The sequence below is a fragment of the Eubalaena glacialis genome, chromosome 1 (genome assembly GCF_028564815.1).
Source record: "Eubalaena glacialis isolate mEubGla1 chromosome 1, mEubGla1.1.hap2.+ XY, whole genome shotgun sequence".
NCBI lineage: Eukaryota > Metazoa > Chordata > Mammalia > Artiodactyla > Balaenidae > Eubalaena > Eubalaena glacialis.
Window position 1 is genome coordinate 80,595,089 of NC_083716.1, and position 23,386 is coordinate 80,618,474.

Here is a 23,386-nt window from a genome sequence, read left to right on the forward strand (position 1 = left end):
GATCAACCTAGATGGCGCCAAATCATCCCCGAACCTCAGGAAGACAAACATCTGCCTTGGAATTTGCAACAAGCCCTAGAAAAATTCCGACATGAAGAAAGGGCACGACAGCAAAACCACAATCCAAGTGTTGCCCTGATTTAAAAGGCAAACAAAACCCCGAGTCTGTCCAACACAGAGTAGATAATGAATAGCAGCCATCACATGATAAAGCTTCCCTAAATCATTTCCTCGGGATCTGACTGTTTAGATTGGCTTAAATCGGTCTTTCTCTCCCTCCCCCTCCCCCCCCCTTTGGTTGCTCTATAAAAAGAAATTTTTTACCAACTGTCTTGACATCATAGGTAATGGAATAATACATCAAATGAGATGCTTCATTGTTCCTGCTGAGGCTTAGCTCTAAGGAATGTAGTACTGTTTTGGAAGAACTGTAAAAGAATTCCAATAAAGACAACTAAAGAAAACACAATCATATCCTTCATGGGTAAGATTTCTTAAATGTGCTAGTGTAAGTGGGAGGGTAAAGAATTGCTTTTGAAAGCTGAAGTAAACACTATAAAAAGCTTTTTGTATATTCCAAGGAAATGATTAAAATTTAGCTGTCCCCTGAAATTACTTCGCTTAAAAAAATTGAGTTCTTTTTTACTTGATATGTTCATCCATTTAATAAGCCTTTCCCCATTTTAGTACTTTGCATGTTTCTTTCATAGATGGATTACAATCAATCATGGTTTTATTTGCTTATTTTCTTGTATTGTGTTTGTATCCTTCAGTAAAATTTGTTTGCTCCATAATGGCAGAACTTACATCTAAATCATTCACCACTGTATGCCCAACACAGTACCTGGCACACATTAAAAAAACTCAAAAAAAATTTTAATGAGTAAATCATTTCATTCACTCAATCAACAAATATGTATTGAATAACTTTACTCCAGGGCTTCAACAACCATCTTAAGATTTAAGCAAATGTCTATAAGCTACGTATGTAAACTTTTTTGGTCTCTGGAATTAAAAACTCACAAAAAGGAGAGACAGGCAGTTTGTAATTTCTTTAGAATCTAATGACTGAAAACACCTTAAAATTTCACATGTAAAGAAGTCACAATTCAGCATTCCTCAGTATGAATCAAGACTAGTTATTACATTTCATGACACTCCTACCTGTTTACAGGTAAACATTTTGGTACAAGTAACAAATAGTAAACAAAATCTGCAAGGCATGTTGTCACTAAACAAAGGTAGGGCATATGTTGTGAACCTACAACAAAAACTAGGCTGTGGATTCAATTCTTTTTCTCACCCAATCCTTTCTGAGACACTTATATTGCTTAACTTACTATATATTGCCTCAACCAGAAAGGGGAGTACAAAATAATGTTTCCTTATGCTTAATGAGAAATTACCATTTCTGTCCAAAATTCAGTTAACGAGAACTAGTCATGAGGCTCGGGGCAAATCATAAAGCTTTTTGTACATGCTCCCATTTGTCATTACCATGTGGTTTCCAAGAAGATGAACCTGGATTAATTTCAGTGGTGGGCTTGCTTATTGAGACTGCTTTAACAACTGAAGACCTTCCTCCTGCCCTATCTTACTGGGGAGTTCAGGAAAATAAAAGCCTTGGCAAATATAAGAGTGCTACATAAATCTCCCATGACGAACAAATATACTCTATGAGCTGCTACTTGGACCCCGTCTTGATTTATTGGGAACACTTATAGTATGGATACGGATCTTACTTCCGTGCACTAAAAAAGCAGAATATCACAGCTTTAGAGACCAGATGGTGCTGCCCCTTCCTTAATGAATAAGGACCCAGAGACTTAGAAAAGATATCCAACACTGGGATTATCTCCCTCTTCTTTCTCCTCATCCAATGCTCTTTTCCCAATAACCAGCTGTTAATAAACTGGTACAGTAGCCTTGGGCCTCCTTTCTCATCACGACCATACCACAGAACCACTGCGGAGGCTGATGTGACACAAGTGACTCTTTGGAAGAAGGAACTTTCAAGTCTGTGAACTCTGGGTGACCACATATTGATGCATATGTGGCAGTGAGACACTGGTCTACATCTCAGAAGCACTGAGACCAAAATGAGGGCAGGAGAGTTAGGGGAGAGGAACCTGAGGCAGGAAGAGAGCAACGAAGGAAGGAGACAAAGAACTGAAGCTTTCTTCCTTTCACTGCAGCTTGAGCTCTTCCAAATACAGACCCACATTTCAAAAGAATACACATATGCTCGCATTTCCTATTGGATATCTTCTAGCCATTTTTTTCAAATCTCCTTTAAAAAAAAAAAAAACAAACTCCATGATTACTTACCATAAAATGTAATGGTTATTTTCCATAATGTTAAGGAGATGGTTAAGAAAACTCCTAGCTTATAGGCAATTTTACACAAACCACTTCACTATTGCTGGAATAATGCAAGTGATTCCAAACAAGTCACTATTTTCAGCCCTGATCTCTCTGCTACACTCTACCAAACATCTCCACCTTGGTTTCAAAGTCAACACGCTTCTCCAAAACAGCTCTCCTGCTAGACGGTACTATGTCTGTCCCTTTTCGTATTTGAAACTTTGAAGTCATCCTTAATTCTTTCATGTTCTTCTTCTCCACACCGCTAGATGCTAGCAAGACTCTTCATTCGCATTTCCTTATATCCGCCCTTTAATCATCCTGTCTCATATCCGCCCAAAGTTCCCGGTCTTCTTCACCTTACAGGTCCTATGTAAGTGGCTCCCCCTGGCCCTCACAGCACAGGCCCACCATGCCTGTACCAATTTAACTGTCAGTTACAATATCCAAACCTATACTGATCCCCAAATAAATACCTCCACTTACAATCAGCAACCAAGAGAATCACTGTCTTATCAGGTCCCTGCAGAGGCCTAACAGTGCCCCACATTCAATATTCAATAAATCTTTCAAAACAATCATGTTGCATGGCTCCCACTACCCCTACCAAGAGGCCAACAGGCTGTAGAAAATGGAGTTCATGAGTGGTCTTCAAAGGACTCTCATGGCTCAGAGCCAAGAGCCACGAAGCCACAAGCTGCAAGCAGCACAGGCATGAGGAGGGAAGACAATGCACATCTGAACCAAAATGGCAAATTCTTGTGGCTGAGACATGAAACGTTCCTTGCACCCAGAGAGAACTGGCAGCCCCTGAATCAAAAAATTGCTTGGATTTTCTTTTTATCCTCTTCTGCCAAGCAGAACAGAAATATTTTTTTCATCCAAAATGAAACTTCGGTTTGCCCTGATGATCCTTTATTGGTAGCAAACCTCACCCAGCCACAGGCCTTCATTCCCTGACAATTCTCCATCCCATAACAAAGGAGGACTAGGATTTCTAATAGTGCAAACTATTCCATTGCATGAGCACTTAACACCATCAACAGCACCTCAAGAAAAAGAAAGTCACTAAGGAAGAAAATATTTTTACTGTCAAATACCAAAAAAATTTAACATAGTTCAATAAAAAAACAAACCAACAAATGGGATCTTTTCTCAACATAAGAATCCAGAAAGTAGTATCCCCAAATAAAAGTTACTATCACTCAATTCTAAACTGAAAAGAGTTACCAACGATATTATAGACGTGTGTGTGGTTTTTGACCCAAGCAATTAAAGACATGAGGTCCCCTCCCAGGAATTCCCTGGTGGTCCAGTGGTTAGGACTCCTTGATTTCACTGCCATGGGCCCAGGTTCAATCCCTGGTCGGGGAACTAAGATCCCACAAGCCGTGGCATGGCCAAAAAAATAACAATAATAAAAACAAGGGGTCCCGTCCTAAAACAATAAAGCCCTGCAGGCTTCCCTCAACCTCAAAGATGCAAGCACTGACATGGAAGGGTCTCAGAAGAATCCCATCATCTCTCACATTTGCTCAAAGCTTTTCAATTTCAACCAATTTGAAATTGCTCAGATTCAACTGATTTTAACACTAATTCTACGAGGAACTGTCTCCATTTTTAAGTGAGTACTAGTCTCAACAACCAAATGACTTGCATAAGATTTCATCGTTGGTGACTGCACTGGGACTTGAACTCAGATCTCATGGTACCTAGTTTAGTGTTCTTCATAATATTGACATCTCTTATTTGTTTCCTTCACTGATTGGTTCAGAGTGAGGGCATAGCATCAGGAAAGGGAAGAAGGGATAAGGAGGGGATGGTATGAAGGAATGCACACTGTAATCACCTCTGGGACATCCAAGTTTTAAAAACCCAGCTTCCTAAACACCATCTCAAACAAGTGTTCCCTAAGAACCTCCAAAGCATCAAAATGTGGGGGTAGGTTGGAAGAGTGAGGAACAAGACAGCACTTTCTCTCATTACTTTGATCTGTTTTAAGTAACGATATTAACTGTTTTGCCATTAACAAGAAAGAAGGCCAGGAGATTTTAATTTTTCTTGAAAGAGCAAATGGATTTTTTTAAAAGACATAAACTGTCAGTGCAGTGAAAAGAAGAGTGACTTGGGTTTCCTCTCCAGCTTCAACAATTAGAAAGTTATATGACTTGGACAAATGGCTTAAATTCTCTAGGTCTTTCTTCATTTCTATGCTAAACTAGAAAATCTCTTAAGGTCCCTTTCAGTCCTACAATAACATGATTCTAAGAAGTTACTTAGCCCCAACCATGCACAGAGACCAATGGGTTAGACCCCAAAATACTTGACTCTCTCAATTCAGAAGTCAGAAACTAGTTGGACTATTAGTATATCAACTCCAAAGAACAGAACAACAACACAAGAAAATTAACTTTTTAATAAAATCCAAAGTGATGCAGGTGTGTAACGTATAAAGAAATAAAAACTGTCCATGGAGGCTGGGCCAGCCCAGAACATGCCACAGAATGGTGGGACTTTTAGCTATACACCTGGAAAGGGTCAGAGATCAAGGTGAGAAAAAGACTTTCTAGGTGGGTAGATATTTTTATCTCCAGCCACAAAAGTCAGGAATGATCACGGCTTGGGGATCCCACTGGTTGATACCAGGGGGGTTGGTTTAAGCAGCACTGGGAGACAAAGGTCAATAAGCAGGAAGGAACCAGACTGTAATGAACGTTCAATGCCAAAGCTTAAAGACATTTAAGCTTTATCTGGGAGGCAATGGAAAGATGTTAAAAAATTCTGAGCATGGTTATCAAATGATAACAGTTGTGTTTTAGGAAAGAATCATGTACTCTGCAATGATTTACACTCTTCCCCCTATCATGAGGCTCACTGAGGAAATATACTTTTTAAGAAAGTCTCCGTTGTATAAGTGTATCACGTCCAGCCCTAATACAAATCTTGGTCAGTGGAAAAAAAGGAATTTCTAAATAATTCACTGATTGTTTAATTCTATAGACTATCTTGTCACCAAAAGGAAAAAAAATGATCAAATAGTATTATGAAGTGCTGCATAATATATATTCCTCTAACAAATTCACAAAATGCAAATAACTAACACATTAGTGGCTGCAAGCAGTTCTGAAGGAAAGAGCCTTTTTTAACCGTATATAACAGCATTCCTCAAACTTACCTAATCATGGAACTTTTAAAAGTACAGTATTTATTAACATAATACAGAACTAGTGTTCCAGAGTATATCCTTTTGGAAATCGTACCACGGAACACTTAGTCCTAAGAGAATGAAACTCAACAGAAAGTGAAATCCATTCATAACTGGCACAAACGCACACAAAATACACACAATTCCTTCCTTTTAATCAGCATTAGAGACCAACACAAATTTAGAATTTCTCTCTGCACTTGCCCACATGCTGTATCAGTGGTTCCAAACCTTGGTTGCATATTTAAGTCACTTGGGCAGTTTAAAAAATAATAATAATGCTCAAGCTTTAACCTTCCAGAACAATTAAATGAGAATCTTTAGTTTGGACATCAATAGCTTTTAAAAGATCCACAGGCAAACCTACAACAATGAGGGTTAAGAATACTGCTGTATATTAAGAATTTACTAACTCTAAAATGGTTCACGGTAGAGTTAGGGAAATGGGAAAGGGAACATGAATTCCACTTCTTTCAGTTAGAAAACCTTCCCCTGAAAAAATGAGACTTGGCTATATTTATTCTGCATACAATACTCGATCTCGAATATTCTTGGCCTTCTCTGTACTTGTTCATCATTGTATAATGGTGGTTTAATGCTAACACTAGAACATGCTAAATGGTTGATAGCCAACAATTTCTTTAAGAGAAGCTTTAATTTTGAACAAATAGAACCAAATTTTCTATTATTTGCCAAACTGGAATCATTGGTCTCAGAAGTTTTAGTCTGATTCCCATAAAACACAGCCAGAAGTAAACTGCAAAGCCAAAATTTTCAACTGTCCTCCTGGAAAATACATTTTTTAAAAACTGCCTATCATAGAAGGTTTGGGACTTAGTCAAATGATGCTATTTATTTTATAGCCATCATTCCAAACTTGGAAGTTTTATCATCCAAAATGCAATGAAGGTATTACAACAGTTGAAAACTCATGTTTCAAAGCATAGTTAAAAGTTAATCTTCCTGGGAATGCATTTTTCCTCCAGGAAAGTAGAGGGAAGAAAAAAGTAATAATACACCCCTAAAGCCAGCACTTACAAAGAAGTCAGAAGCTGCAAAACAAACTGTAACACAAAATGTTTGGTTATCCTGGCTATCGTCTTTAATTCTCATCATCTTTCAGTAGACAATGAATACAAACAGTATGATCTCCTAAATTTAATCTGGATTTCCAAACCTTCTATTCATCCTCTCAACCTTCCACTTGACTCTGAGTAATTAGCTCAGAAAAAGATGATATAATGATATATATCACTTTTAACTCATTTGCTTTCTAGGCCACAGGACAGAAAAACATTCTCCACTGTCTCTTATTTTGCCTTTGCAAAGGCACTTAGGGGGTTCTTTCCGTGAGGAATGCCTTTCCATCTTGCCTCCATTAAGACATTTAGGTCACTTTATCACAGGTCCAGAAGACATCTTAACCTAATCTCAACCCTGCTCTCTGCTCAGAAACTCTTCCACAAAGCCTGACCTAATCTTACCCAACATACTAATCATATGTGTTACCTTTCCCTCAAATTCCTGCTCCAATGCTTTCTCCTGAGGGCAGCCTTTCTTGATGCCTGAGAGGAGAACAAATCACTTCTTCTGTTTCCTCTGTTACATGCTCTCGCCACCCTGGGTGGCACTTCCGTGCCACTTCTCCTTTAGAGTATGACCCCTTTGAGGACAGGGACCAGATGTCGCCCGTTTCCCCTCCACGATCCTGCACCTGCACAGTGTGTAGCTCACAGGGAGGGTGGTAAGTGTCTCATGAATGGCCTCCTTGGCATCTTTGTAAAGCCTGTACTTCATCATTCATTCTAACCCTTTCTTATAAACATCTTTCTCCTTCTGCTTGAAAGCTCTTTGAAGGTAGAAATTATTTCTTCTTTAGTATTCCCATGAAACTAGAAGACAGAGTTTCCAGATTGACAGAGTATGAGGTAGCACGCCATATTTTCTTTTTATTCATTTATTTTTTTGGCTGCGTTGGGTCTTCGTTGCTGTGCGCGGGCTTTCTCGAGTTGCGACAAGCGGGGGCTACTCTTCGTTACGGAGCACGGGCTCTAGGCATGCAGGCTTCAGTAGTTGTGGCACGCAGGCTCAATAGTTGTGGCTCGTGGGCTCTAGAGTGCAGGCTCAGTAGTTGTGGCGCATGGGCTTACTTGCTCTGTGGCATGTGGGACCTTCCCAGACCAGGGCTTGAACCCGTGTCCCCTGCATTGGCAGGCGGATTCTTAACCACTGCGCCACCAGGGAACTCCTAGCACACCATATTTTCAATGTGTGAGAGGGATGCTAAAGTGAAGTGGTACTCACAAATGAGAAGAAACACAACATCCATGTTCCAAATAAATACTAAAATATACTACTTCCTCAATTTTGTTAATAACTCCTTCTCAGCATACTGGCTGAAACCAGGAAACATTTAGGCTCTCCCAACCTACCAACCTAAGGACCATGCCACAGAGCGTCTCAAACAGCATCTCCTATTGACTTACACATGGATTTGGACAATTGTCTTGGAAAATCCCATAGACAAATATAACAGGAAGATGTTCTATTTAAGAAAACAACTCCAAGGTAACTCAGTTTACAGTTTTCTTATTCACATGGGATTAAGGTTTCTTGGCAACTCCGAAGTAAACAGCCACATGGGAATTGAAGCTGGGTTTTTTTTTTTTCTCTCTCTCTCTCAAAAAAGTAATTGATGGAAAACTCAAGAAAGAAAACCGAGAAGGAAACACAGAAGCCTCTATGTATTTGCCTGTAGTTGGTTTCATCTCTGGCTAAATTCCTTCATTCCCAATCGTCATCACTTGAACTATTAAGAAGCAGAAAATTTGAATGACTGAATGATAATCTAGAATGACAAGAGTACTAATGGTAATAAATGCTAAGGAAGGAAAGACATACTTATACTCTTATCCTAGATCATTTTGATTTCACCAAGGGGGAAAAAAACGGTAATGAAATCTATTTTTTCACCTCTTAAAGTGACAAAAGGTAGCTCCTTTCAAGAAGGAACTTGCCTCCAAAGAAATAAAAACCTGCAAAAGAACTAGTTTGGGACAATCCACAACTGCTGAACATACAAAATAAGAGAGTAAAATTCAGGATATTTAATAATTTAATTAAAGGATCATGTTACTTAAAGAGGCAAAGAGTAACAAAGTGTTCTCCCTAACTATTACTAAGAAAAACAGAAAATGTTGTATGCTGTACTAACCCCTCCTCACGTTGGCTGACTACAAACTTCCCACAAAAAGCCTAACACTGACTAAAACAATATATTAGTGCCAATGTCCAAGGAGAAGGAGGAAATCCTAAAACGTACAAAAAAAGCCCACAGCTAAATCTTTTTGGAAAATAAGGCCAGCACAAGCTTTTTCCACTGAAGATATTAACAGCAATTATGACCTTATGATTCCTTGAATAATGCTGGCAACTGACGAGCAAAAAGAAACACACCCTGAATAAGAATACTATTCATACACACACACACACACACACACACACAAACATATATATATGTATATATACAAACACATATATATACACACATATATATGAATTTTATTCAGTAAGAGTCTTAATCATATACTGGTATGGTATATTTTCATGTTTTACAATACACTGTGGTATGTGTTGTAAAACACGAAAATATACTATACCAGTATATGATGAACATTCTCTCTGAATAGAATTCATATATATATATATGTGCTGCTGTATACATATTTTAATGACCCGTTTGGGGAGAATGTCTTAGGTCTTATCTAGGGAGCACTGCTCCTTTAACGATATAACTTAATTTGAGATACTCCTCGAGGGGTTCAACTATTCTACACACAGACACCAAAGTTTCTCAAGCACATCAAGAGAAGGGAAGAAGTTTGCAAAAGCACCTACTGAGCCAAACTTGAGAAACATCACAAACTGTGCCAGCTCCCCCAAGAGGCATTACTCCCTCCCTCTCTCTCTCTCTCTCGCTCTCATTCTCTCGCTCTCGCTCTCGTTCTCTCTCTCGCTCTCGCTCTCTCTCTCGCTCTCGTTCTCTCTCTCTCGCTCTCGTTCTCTAGCTCTCTCTCGCTCTCGCTCTCTCTCTCTCGCTCTCTCTCTCTCGCTCTCGCTCTCTCTCGCTCTCGTTCTCTAGCTCTCTCTCGCTCTCTCTCGCGCTCTCTCTCGCGCTCTCTCTCGCTCTCTCTCGCTCTCGTTCTCTCGCTCTCTCTCTCTCCCTCTCTCTCTCTCGCTCTCGTTCTCTCGCTCTCTCTCGCTCTCTCTCTCTCGCTCTTTTTTTTTTTTGGTGGTTGTTGTTGTTCCATGTTCCCTTCTGTGGATGGGTTTCGTCTGCTGACTCACAGCCGCCTCCCCCTGTGACCCCAGCATTTTCCCGTGGCCCACACGGTCACCCCCGGCTTCCCCCCGACCCCACCCGACACCACGACCTTTCCCTCCGCGTCCCCACTACCACTCTAGGTCTTAGTTTCCCCGATTTGTTAGAGACAAGTCTCGCTCAGTGAGTTTTCAGAGCCCGTCACACAGGTCGTGGCCAGTGTCTACAGAAGGTCCCTCATTGGGTCTGGTGCCACATCTAGGACTGTCAGCTGCGGCTGGAAGAGCAGCGAAACGGGTGATGCAAAACACCTGGCTCCTCTCCTTTTCTCATGGGAGGGTATGTGGAAAGGCAGGCATATAATCACATAAATGCCAAAGTCCATAAATTTAAAGGTATTATTCAGAGACAAAAGGTAAGAGTTGAATTAGCCAAAGTACAAAGTCTAAAGCAATCTATTTTGTCTAAATAAAATGCAAAATTTTAAACGCCATCAAGCAAAAGGCTGTTCTTTAAAAAACAGCAAGAGTTCCTAAATTGAAGAAAGGATTGATTCATGAGATGACCATAAGCCACTATTGTAACTCTCCTGGATAAAATAAAATAGTGAAATATCAGACCAACCAACCTTAATATGATTTTGAAATGTGACTGTTTAAACAAAATATAAAGGACTACAAAATCCATACCATTTATTTTACAGTATTAATTTGCTTCAGCCCTTTGGCTGTCCCTCTAATGCACCACAATGACTCTAATTCAGAGTCCTACTCAGCAAAACTTACAGCTTTAGACAGAACTTTTCTCACTATAGGAGCACAGTCCCCCCAAGACGGCATGATAATCACCGATTTACAGAAAATGATTTATATTTTATGAACAACAGTCAAACAAAGTCAGAAAAGCACTCTTCAAGTCCTGGCTGCCACCAACTAGGTCTCTGACAATGAAAAAAAAAAAAAATCAATCGAAGACCATTCAGATCCTTGTCTAGAAGAAAAGGACATGACCACCACCCCCAATTTTTAAATGTACTAATTCTTCTGTAAACCCATTTTAAAGCAGTCAAGCTTAAAGCTCTTTACTAAATGTCACAGCATTCACTGGAGTCACACTAAAAGGCACTGCACTGGCCCCGTCATTTTATGGGCTGTCATGCTGTGGTTGAGTCCTTTTCCCAGGTAACGTTGTGAAGTCCATAATGAAGAAAATCATGCAGGAGTTCTGACTACACAGTCCCAGAACCAGGTGAACTCTTTCAAAGGGATGCTTCCCACACTTTCATGTTCTGGCCACCTTAACTGCCACATGGTCTCCAAGCCAAATGTCAGGTCAAGAGTTTAGAGTGACAGAGCATGTGAGCTATCTATAAGTGGGCTTTAACCTGCCAGTCAGGATTCTAGTATCCTTAATTTATATTATACACCTAGTAATGACAGTTGGAGCCACACATTCCTCTTCAGTTGGATGAAGAATGGCCAAAAAAAAAAAAAAAGCCAATTCTTCACGTCTGTGACCAATTAACAGTGCCTAAAAATTATATAATCTTTAGCTACTTCTGGATCACATCTGTATCATGGATATCATGGCCTCACTATAGCTGTACTCGTCAGGTTATACCCAAAATACTGTACCCAGATATTGTTGCCACATGTAAAATCTTGCTCCTAAAAGTGAACAGAATGGTAAGGGATCTGAAAATTGAGTTATATGATAAATAAAATCTAAATATCTTTAGTCTGAAGAAAAGAAGATGTACAGATTTTATAAAAAATATCTTTGAAAAAATTTTTATACCTCCAAATGGCAAAACAAAAAGATCACATGGATGAAAAGAAAGGGGGAAACTTTCTGAAAATCAGCACTGACTAAAAATGATCTGCCTTGTATATACATCTGAGACCTGTACTGTCTTTATACCTGTTGTAGAAGATACAGAAGGAACTTCCGTACTTCATGGGTGGCAGAAGCAAATGACCTTTCACACTTCTTTCAACAAAATACTTTATGTTCTACAAACTGGCAATAATTTATGCATTCATGGGCAACCTCAACCTACTTTAGCCATTACGATCTGTTTCTCTCCATGAGGTGGTGGTGATGATTAATCTTGGTTTCAAAAATAATAAGGGTTCACTGCATAGTAAGTATAGAGAAAGAATACAAATCAACCATAATCTCATCACTGAGACAGACACTTAACATTTTGGAATAATTTCTGCCCTAGTAATGTTTACATGATTTTTAAGGCCTACATAGTAATCCAATCATAAACTCAATGTGATTTTCCACATGATCCAATGCTTTGAGTTTGGGTTCAAGAGACATTTTAACCAGTAATGACTAAACTTTCACAGGGTATTGATTTAAAGTAACTATTATTATTCACTTTAAAAAATCATAATAGCAATTAGGGTATATTCACTGCCATCAAACACACAGTTTAAAGGAACCCCAATGACATCCACTACCTCCCTAGATGCTGAAAGAGGAATAAAACAGCAAATGTGGTTTTCATAAAGCAGTTGCGTGAAATGACTGCCGAAAGAAAAGCCAAGTACCTGATACGATGACAGAACTCAACAGGTGACTGTACAACATGCTCGAGACTATGGGCTTGACACCCAGGCTCCTCGTATTCAAGTCAACACAAAGACAGAACTTAGAAAAGAAAAAGAGAGAATGAGCAAATCACTTAAGACAGTCTTTTTCTTAATCTTTTCTCACTAACCCTTATCTGCTCGACTCTGATGGAAGACAGAGAGCAAATCAGAAGATATAAAAACAGGACAGATTCTTACCCTTAACAACTTTCTGAAAGATGACCATATGAGAAAAGAATCTAAAAAAGAGCGGATATATGTATCTGTATAACTGATTCACTTTGCTGTACAGGAGAAACTAACACAACACTGTAAATCAACTCTACTCCAATAAAAATTAATTTTGGGGCTTCCCTGGTGGCGCAGTGGTTGAGAGTCTGCCTGCCAATGCAGGGGACACGGCTTCGAGCCCTGGTCTGGGAAGATCCCACATGCCGCGGAGTGACTAGGCCCGTGAGCCACAACTACTGAGCCTGCGCGTCTGGAGCCTGTGCCCCGCAACAAGAGAGGCCACGACAGTGAGGGGCCCGCACACCGCAATGAAGAGTGGCCCCCACTTGCCACAACTAGAGAAAGCCCTCGCATAGAAACGAAGACCTAACACAGCAAAAAAAATTAAATAAATAAATAAATAAATAAGTCAGGAGCTCTTTAAAAAAAATTTTTAATTAATTAATTTCTTAAAATAAATATAATTAATTAATTAAGAGATGACCAGAATAACCTGTTTGGGGGGTTGTCCATTTTTTCTAAGTCTTGTACGTGCCAGTTACCCCTATTTAGCCAGTTGTAGGAGAAAACAGTGATCACAGACTCTCTCAATGAAACTTATGCTCAAGTCCATAACGCTGTCATCAGAAATAAGAACTCAGGGTCCCTGAATGTTGGCTTTAAGGCCTAACTGTCCATTCGTGATGACATCCAGTGGTGACAACATTTAAGTCTGGAATCAAAATCAACACTCATTCTGCAGCCTCCTCAGCCCATCTTCAGCACTGTGACATCAAATACTCTTCACTGTATATACACGTCCTCTTGGAATGTCTGAATTGTGAACCACGTGAATATATTACCTATTGAAACACATACTGAGATTAAAACCTTAAATATCCTAATTTCATTTAAATCAAATTTGATTTTAAATGTTTAAGCATAAAGACTCAGTGCTAGAGAAAGTATATCATGGGCTATAATGAAGTGAATTCACTTTTAAATAATTAAATCAAAACTTATTTCTATGACCAGAGGACTATGACCTATTCAACCTATACAAAATAATGGTCAGTGGAGGAAGCAGAAGCAATTATACTTAGAGATTTCTGCCTCCCCCCCTCCAATAAAAAGATTCAAGTGGCCCCATCTAAGACCAACTAATGCACTCATTTTGAGGTACAAAGGGAGACAGATATTCCTCCAAGCAATTTATCCCAGAAGACAACACTTGCTACCTTCCAGTCTCAAAATGACAAATCTATTTGCCTAACAAGATGAGCCTGAGGGTAATAAAAATATGCCACATAAACCATCAAACAGTTTCTTATTTATATTAGTCTTAGTGATAAGCCCTTCTGAAAAACCATAGTTCAAAGGTCACTTTTCTAAACTGACATATTTTAAGGGTATAAAATATCTCTACTTTAAAATATGTGATGTGTACTTTGTGGTGAAACGATGTATATAACCCAATGTAATGGAAAACTTGGCTTTCATCAATTATGATGCCGAATGGATTTTCTCTTCTTCAGCCATTGGGATTCGAGATTCCTAAAGCATTTTGCTTTGATGAATCACATTTGTAATACAATCACTTTACTCATCCCCACCTAATACACTGTAACACATCTTCCCCTCCAAGATGTCTCCATAGTCATTTCACAAGAGAAAGAAAAAAAGTAGTCATTTCACAAGAGAAAGAAAAAAAGAAGTGATTAAAGGAAACAGGACAGACAGTGAGTAAGCCATGAACAACTGGCCAAAGAACTGTAAAACTCCTGGCAGATCATTTCCATGTGTTTCAATTAAAGTTCCATGAGAAGTGGACAAAGAACTAGAGAGAACAGCAATAGTCGTATCCATTCCCTCCTTTTGTAAATATAGTTAGAGCCAAAGAATAAAAAATACAATTACTGGAGAACTTGCAAATTTCAACATAGAAAAACATTTGGGATGTACCCAATACAAAGAGTCTAATTTGTAATCTCATCAGCCAATCAGAGAATATTAAAAAGCACTTTACATTTTTAATATAGATAGAAAAAAGGACTAAGGGTGTATAAATAGTAGTTCTCCTTCAAAGGTGGGATGACTAAGTGGATTTTTTTTTCTTTCTTGCATGTTAATTATGTATTTGTTATAGACAACTTAAAAATGACTTGCTATAATGAAAGAAAACAATTTAGTACAAATGACTAGGAAGTTAAAATCTATAGATCAAATTGAGTATCAAAACATGATAACACAACAATTCTACCAAATTTTTCTAATTATAGTAAATGTTCTACAAACTTTATTTCCTCCATTAAAAGGTATTAGTAGTTGAATTGTGTCCCCCAGAATTCATATGTTGAAATCCTAACCACCAGTACCTCAAATGCGACCTTACTTGGAAACGGGGTCACTGCAGTTGTAATTAGAGAGATGAAATCATTAGAGTGAGCCCTAATCCAATAGGGCTGGTGTCCTTATAAAAAGAGGATGTTTGGACACAGCAAGACACACACAAGGAGAACGCCATGTGAAGAAGGCAGAGATGGGGACGATGCTTCTACAAGCCAGGAACACCAAAGACGGCAAGCAAACCTCCAGGAGCCAGGAGAGGGGCGTGGACCAGATTGTCTCTCACAGCCCTAGGAAGGAACCAACCCTGTCCACACCTTGATCCTGGACTTCTAGCCTCCAGAAAGGTGAGACAACCCATTTTTAGTGTGGAAGCCACTCAATTTGTGGTACAAATTTTTAGAGCAGCCCCAAAAGATAATACAAAACGTTTCAAAGCCTTAACACACAGAGATATTACCCTCCGACCACATTCATTTTTCTTTAATCTGTCTTTTGGTAAATAACGTTTGCAAAATCAGTATTTCCTCCAGATGCTCCTCCTCCCACCCCTATGACTGCAGTTACATAAGGCCACATAAAGGAATTTTCTCCAGGAGAATGTGAGAACAAGTGACACATGCCAGACCCAGACCTGACCTGCCTTAAGACCACGGCACACTCCCTCCTTCTCACCAGCTCCCATCTGGCCATGGTGATGACCCAGTTTTAACCATACAGATGAGATCGTGCCTTAAGGAACAGCAGGGCTCTGTCTTAGAAGGAATCTGGGTCTCTCACTGACAGCATGGGACAATGCCACCCACCAAGCGGGAATACTCTCCTTAGAATGTTACATGAAAGTAAAATAAAGAACTGTTCTTTTTTTTTTCCTTTTTGTTATTGTTTCATTAAAAATTTTACAAAAGATGTACACACTTACTTAAAAATTGTACTATGTGGAAAGGACAAAATAAAAAGGTGCGCTCTCTGTTGATGGTTTTATGTATCTGAAATGTGTACCATTTCAGACCTATATTTTATCTTGTTTTTATATGTATTTTGCAAAACAGAAATCATACTATTTACATGTTTGCTTTTTGATTCAGCAATACATTGCAAGTATCTTTCTGTGTCAATGGGTAAAGATTTACTTAGTTTTTTTTAAACACTGCATATAATTTCATGATGTGAATACACCAAAATTTATTCAACCATTCCCCTATTTTCGCACTTTTAAGATGCTTCTAATTTTAAAGAACTGTTCTTTAAGGCAAGATATTGTTGGCATTATCTGCTGTAACAGGTTAGACTTTTACCCTAATAGAGTATCAGTGTAAATAAAACATTTTAAACACATACAGGAAAACAGTATACAGAAAACCAGGGAGATCTCTGAAACAAACAATAACTGTGACTCCTGGCAGAAGTCTAAGTGTACAGTAAACTGAACAACTGCAAATTATAGCTCCAAATTTGAGACAATACATTTGGTGATCCCAGTAGTTGTTAAACTACAATTTCAACCCTTTGTAGAAATCTACCCATTCTTACTCTTAAAGATATTTAAAGTTTTCTTTTATTTTTTAATTTCAAAAATTACTAATGAAAATAATAACTATAATCATATTGTTATGATTTTACATATATTTTGATCGTCCAAAAAAACCCAAGTAACATATACAAGTCTCATCCTCCTCTTCCAATCCTCTCGTTAGGGAGAGCCAGTATGAATCCGGGAGGTATCCTTCCAGACTTAGATATTTTTAAAGTCAGGATAGTCAAATTTTAAACTCAGCTCAAAGAGAGATTCTAATTTTGGTTTGTGATACACACCCCAGAGTAAAAAACCAAAATATATTCTAATAATAAGCATATAGAAACTTCATATTTGCATTTCCCTGGGAGAAGAAAAGCATTTTTTCAAACATGCTAATGACCAGCAATGTCGTTTATTTTTTGTTCCCAAATGTTTCGCAAAATGCCATTAATTTTAATGGAAGATGTGTGACTAGAAGAAAGTTCCTGGAGGAGAATTCAATATTTCTCCGCTCCTTCATTCTACTGGAGACAGACCATTAATGTCTACTTCTGTCTGGTCAAAACACTGAAAATTACTTTTCCGAAATTTGGGACGCTTGCCTTTTAGTAAGCTGCAGGGTTTTTTCCAGGGTAAGTATCCAAATCTTATATTGACACTTGTCTATCAGGAAGATACTTTATTGAACAAAAGAAGAAAATGAGGAGATTAAAAAGTACTCCATTTAGTTACTCTGAGACTTCATTAACCTGTGACCAAGAATGTAATCTATGATTCCAACTCACAGTTTGTGGGATGCACACATGTTCCTGGATTCAAACATGTGTTTCCATTTAAACTGCTGGAATGTATATATGGCTGTGCAAAGAGTGATAAATATTAGCAAATCTTCTAAGAATGAAGGTCCTTTATGACCACATACACTGTGTTTCGATTCAGGTTTTAAAATGTCTGAGTCACACAAAGCTGAACAGGCTGCTTTTTACATCTCTTCGCAAGTTAAAGAAGAACTCAAAAAAAGAAAAAAAAATCCTTCCATAGATTGCATCTATTTGTACCACCACAGCCAACCCAAGGCAAATCTGCTATTTGTCTTCTCTTTTCTTCCCCTTGTGGCAAGCCTGCCCCAGCTAAAAGCAGAGTATTCTGAATTGCCCAAGTATTGAGTACAAGTTGGACGTGAACCAACGTCAGACAATGCCAAGGAAGGCGGATTCAGACACAGTACATAAACTTCAACAGCATGAGCCTAAAAAGCAGGGGTGGAAAACTGTGGTCTGGCACATTCTATTTGGCCAGCACAGCACTTTTCAATTTTTAAAATTTAAATCCCTTTAAGAAAGGCCGCCCAAACAAAGAAGGTACCTCATCATATAGGATAGTACACCTCACCTTGCACTATCAACTCTCCGATGTCATATGCCAGCCAAATGTTTGAAGTATGAATGCTGCATGAATTCTTCCACATCTGAGCCTTTTTCCATTCTGTTTCTTCACCTAGAATGCCCTCCCCACCCACCCAAGCCTACCTCCACTTGGCTAATTTCTACTCTTCTAAAGACCTCAACAAGTCCTTTTTAATCTCCTCAAGTGCCAGTCAAGTGCTTAATCCTGTACGGCCCAGACTTTCCTGCTATTTATGCGGCTTTATCATCAAACGCCAGACTAATTCCTTTAGGGCAGGGACTACGCCTTGCTCATTTTGGTCTTTCCAGTGTGTTGCACAACACAGCAGGTGGTAAACAAATATTTTCAGAATGAAGAAATGGCAATGCCAGTATCAGCTCTGAAAATATTCGCTTTCAATATCCTTGGAAGAGAATGCAGATGAATGATGAAGTTGACCAAAAAAAAACAAAAAAAAAACAAAAAACAAAAAAAAACGCAGATCACACCGAAGGCAAGAGAATGAGGAGGATTGTAAAAGCCACATCTGGTCACACAGGTGTTTTCCAAAAGTTTGATGACCCTCTACAGTGATATTTAACCTCATCCGTAGTTGCTGCTGTATTTCACTCTGGGACAAACTGTGTATTTCTTCCTACACACATGCCTTCTGGAAACCAACAACAAACACACAAATATAATAAATTCAACTGAACAAAAGAAAGAAGAACGAGAACTCGAGTCAATTTCTTTGAAAAGACAGACATCTTCCCTTACATAAAACACTTATTTTAAAATAGAGCTAACCAGAATTAATCAACTGCTCTCCACACTATCTCAAATCATTTTCCATCAGTTCCACTCCTATTTCCCTCTATGACTGGCCAGGCTGGCTTCACTGAAGGTCAGAACTTCCAGAGGGCAGCCGGGGACAGAATGGACATGGTTACCAGTCGTGAGCAAGCAGGTCTAATGGTGCATCTTTTGCCAATTTTATTACCTCGCCCATGGTCATGCTTACCAGAAATGAAGAAGCTGTGAGGGACTCCTTCTCTCCAGCCCCCTAGGCCAGGTATGTGTTTGGGGAAGGAGGAAACAGGTGGTAAAGAAGACAATCTGGGCAGCAGATCTGGCAGTCCTCACTGCCTCCTTGCCTCCAAGGGAAAACTTCGTTAAATTTGCCTAGAAGGAGCCCCCTTTGAATGGTTACATCCCAAACAGCCGACCACCCTTTCCTTGCCCCAAGCGTCTCCAGCTATCTTATCAAAACCTACTCTCTTTCCTATGGAAGGGGCGCTTTCAGGGGCTTCTAGTGTAGCTGCTGAGACAGGTACATTTCTCCTTAATTATCGCCAAGGCACGAGTAAAAAGTGACTTACCTTCTGAAAAAAGTCTTCCCCACTTTTGCCTTTTCCTTCAGCAGCAGCTGTAAATAAAAATGTATACATTTAAAATAGTTTCGTTTTTCAATCTATGTATTTAAAAAACTCTCGAGTATCAGGTATGAGAATACAAAGGTAAACAAGATACCAGCCTTGCTCCCCCAAAGCTCAGTGCCTGTCGATAGGCCTCATCTGTAACGCAAAATGGATACAGAATAAAATACTAATCCAATCAATCAGACATCTTTAGATAACTTCACACTCCTTTTTCTGTCTGAAAGCCTCACAAGTCTCTATCTTCACACACAGATGAAAGTAATCTTGTTTTCTCATAGTCAAGGAACTACATACGTGAACAAATTCAACTACCAGTAGAATCAGCTGTGGTGCTGTGAGCACCTCCTGCCTGTAATGAGTCCCAGGCGCGAGGTTGCCTTTTCAAGTGATGGCTCATCCGACAAGGCCTACTCAGAGCAATTTCAGCTTTATGTTTTGCAATGACTGTATAATCTACTTGGATTTCAGCTGGCATCACACACTACACTTTAACTCACTCCTTTATTCACATTTACAAAGAGAGAGACAAAACAACAAGAGAGTTAAAAAGCCATGGTGAAGGTCCCAGACAACAAAACTTCACCTGAGATTAATTTCAAGGTCATTACATTTGAACAATCATTTTCATATCTGAATGGTAGCCTATAAATAAAGGACAAGCCCAGTTCTTTACGCGCAAAAGTTTTACGGTTCTGTGAACATTTTCTTTTTAATCTGTGGAGAGACAGGAACAAAGAGCTAATGGCATCTTGCTTGCAATAGCATCAAATTGCACCTTTCAGAAGGCAAACACCAGGTCTCAGATTCAGGCACAGGGTGGAAGAGTTCCCTCCCTGCCCAGGACAGAGAAACGAGCAGGAGCAAGAACTTCTGGAAACTGAAATCCGGAACACCGTGGTACCCCAAACACCTAGTGGGCAATACCGTCAAGGGGCCTACCTGTAGGCACACAAGTGTGTGTGTGTGTGTGTGTGTGTGTGTGTGTAACAAGGGCACTTGCTAAAATTATTAAAGACCCAATAAGTGTGGCAGATCATTCCGTTAAGTAGAGAATTCAAAATTCAAAGAAATCCTCTCTGCCCTCAAAAAGTAGTAAGTATTAACGTCTAAATTCTTTTGTCACCAACTTTAATTTCTCAGTTAAATGTAAGATATCTTCTATAATTTTGTAAAAATGTGTATTTTATTGACATGTTTTCATTTAAAAAACAGAGCAGAGGGCTTGCCCGGTGGCGCAGTGGTTGAGAGTCTGCCTGCCAATGCAGGGGACACGGGTTCGAGCCCTGGTCTGGGAGGATCCCACATGCCGCGGAGCGACTGGGCCCGTGGGCCACAATTGCTGAGCCTGCGCGTCTGGAGCCTGTGCTCCGCAACAAGAGAGGCCGCGATAGTGAGAGGCCCGCGCACCGCGATGAAGGGTGGCCCCCACTTGCCGCGACTAGAGAAAGCCCTCGCACAGAAACGAAGACCCAACACAGCCAAAAATAAATAAATAAATAAAAATTTTAAAAAATAAAACATAAAAAACAGAGCAGAGTACATGTTTCTGTGATTTCCAAAGAGAGTTTGGGGAAATGTATGAAAACAAGAGCTAGAAAGAAATAATAAATTAAAAACTGTATTCTAATATGTGGCAGCTAAACAGCCCCTCAAAGATGTCATGTTCTAATCCCTGGAACCTGTGAATATATTACCTTACATATGCAGAAGGCATTTTGCAGGTGTGATTAAATTAAGGGTCTTGCGGTGGGAAGTGTATCTTGAATTATTCAGGTGGACCCACTGTAATCACAAGGGGCCCTTTTAAGAAGGGAGCATGAAGGTCAGAGTCCAAGAAGGCAATGTGACAACACAGGCAGAGGGAGAAAGAAGGACATGTGATGGCAAAAGGAGAGGGTCAGAGCAGAGAAAGATACAGAGATGCTACACTGCTGGCTTTGAAGGTGGAAAAAGGGGTCAAAAGCCAAGAAATACAGGCGCCCTCCAGAAGCTGACGAAGGCAAGGAAATGGATTCTCCCCTAGAGTCTTTGGGGGAAGTGCAGCCCTGTCAACACCTTAGTATAGCCCAATGAAACACATTTCTGATTTCTCACCTCCAGAACAGTAAGATAATAAATTTATGTTGTTGTAAGCCACTATACTTGTGATTTGTTACAGCAGCAAAAGGAAACTAACACACAATTCCAATACCATTTTAACTTTACTTTTTGCACAAATACCACATCATCAACAGCATGAACTAAGCACAGAAACCGATGTGAGCATCTGAGTCACACACTTCCACAAATAGATTCTTTGTAGTTAACTCTACAAATTATGATTTTCACTCCAACTAGGAAATATACCAAAAGTAAAGCTTTTGAAAGACCATAAAAAGCAATTTTGAACAACAACAAAATAAGCAAAGCTCACTCTTTCTAAATAAACTGGCAAACTTGGTTGGTCCTAGCCAGAGGGGCCAGGAAGATAAAAGGTTGGCACCCTAACCTAATGACACAAATGCCTTGGGGGCACTTCAACTCAGCTACCTCTTGGGCTGGCTTTATCTCTAAAGCCAAAAATAGCTTAAAGGCACCCCTGCTCGATGACACAATTGCTTGGCAATGAAAATAAATTGCATACTAGGGCACAAAGATTGGAAAAAAAATTCTAGTGACATCGAGGGAACTCTTCTTTTAAAAGAAATTTTAGAATCAAAGGTATTTTCAAAGGCCTATCAAGCAAGGCAGATAAACACCCCTTTCACCCACAGGGAACCTCTTCACAAATTAAAATTCATCAGTTTAAATTTCATGATACAATTAACGTTTTATTACAGAAACTTCCTTTAGACACTTATTTTGCTCATGACAAACGCATTATGTCACAACCTTGAAATGCCCCTTCATGCCAAGTCCAGCTCAACAGACTTCATAGAATGGCCTTTCAATCCCTGGATGAACAAAAGGGGGGGAACTTCCTTAGTTAGACCCAAATTATAATTATGTTCCCAGAAAAACATCTAAAACTTAACCAGAAACCTGTACCTTTAGCAACCTTATGATTTGAGGGGGAACAGGAGGGAGGGAGCCAGAGATAGCACACTCATTGACACCAAAAATCTCTGGCTTTTTTCATTCCAAATGTTTACACACAAGAAACTCCAAATCTGAGCCTGATTTTCCCCTAAATCCTGAGACATGTCCATTTCCCAAGCCCACAAGGACCTGGTAAAAGCCTCTGGTTGGACTCTTGGGTAGTCACTGTCTCCACTGCAAACCATGGTAAGTCTGCCATCAGTCCTTGCTGGGAGCATGCTTACCTCATTCCCAGGTTGCTGGGTCTCCTGCACAGCTTTTACTGACTCCACCCAAACAAAGCTGTCAAGGCCACAGAAGCCAATCAAGGGAGAGCAACATTTCACCAAAAGTATTCTCTCCCCGCCCCAAGAGGGATCCTTCTGAGCTCAAATTTGAGAGTTCCATTCTCAAACTTACTCTAAATTCCTCAGTATTAAAATATCAACTCCTCTTGAAGAAGTGAGAGACTGGGAGGGAGGAGGTTTGCGGAGTATTTCTTTCTCAGTATAAACTCAGGCATATAATAAGATGTTCATTCTACAGACCCAGAAAAGAAAGAGAAGTTCACTTTCATTCCACAAATATTTAAGTCCCATGCTGGTGACTCAAAACAGGCAATACAGACCTTCATTCAACTTACAACCTTGGCCCATATATTCAAAGCCACCCAACGAGTGAGATCAAGACAGAATTAAAATTCGGTTCTAGAAACAACTTTCCCTAAGATCTTTCCACAGTCACAACTCTATCCAAATTAAACGTATTAGAAATTTAATTTAGCTATTCTTATTCTGGACAATGCACTAAAGAGCTAGTCATTTTACTCTTAACCCAACACTAGAGCTGGGTACCTACTGTTAGGACTAAAGAAGAAAGGGTGCTTCCAGGGAGACCATTTGAGAGTTGGATTGCAAGAAAAAATAGGAGGTATGG

The 23,386-nt window shown here is 39.4% G+C and overlaps 1 protein-coding gene across 3 annotated transcripts in view; it reads right to left on the minus strand.

Annotated features, from left to right (window-relative positions):
• Positions 1–23,386, minus strand: part of BICC1 (BicC family RNA binding protein 1) — a 302,947-nt gene that overhangs the window by 179,504 nt on the left and 100,057 nt on the right. For all 3 annotated transcript variants that reach the window (XM_061181702.1, XM_061181692.1, XM_061181707.1), the window contains exon 2: positions 19,334–19,380. In XM_061181702.1, coding sequence (XP_061037685.1) covers positions 19,334–19,380 — 47 coding nt within the window. The remainder of the gene's footprint in view (positions 1–19,333; positions 19,381–23,386) is intronic.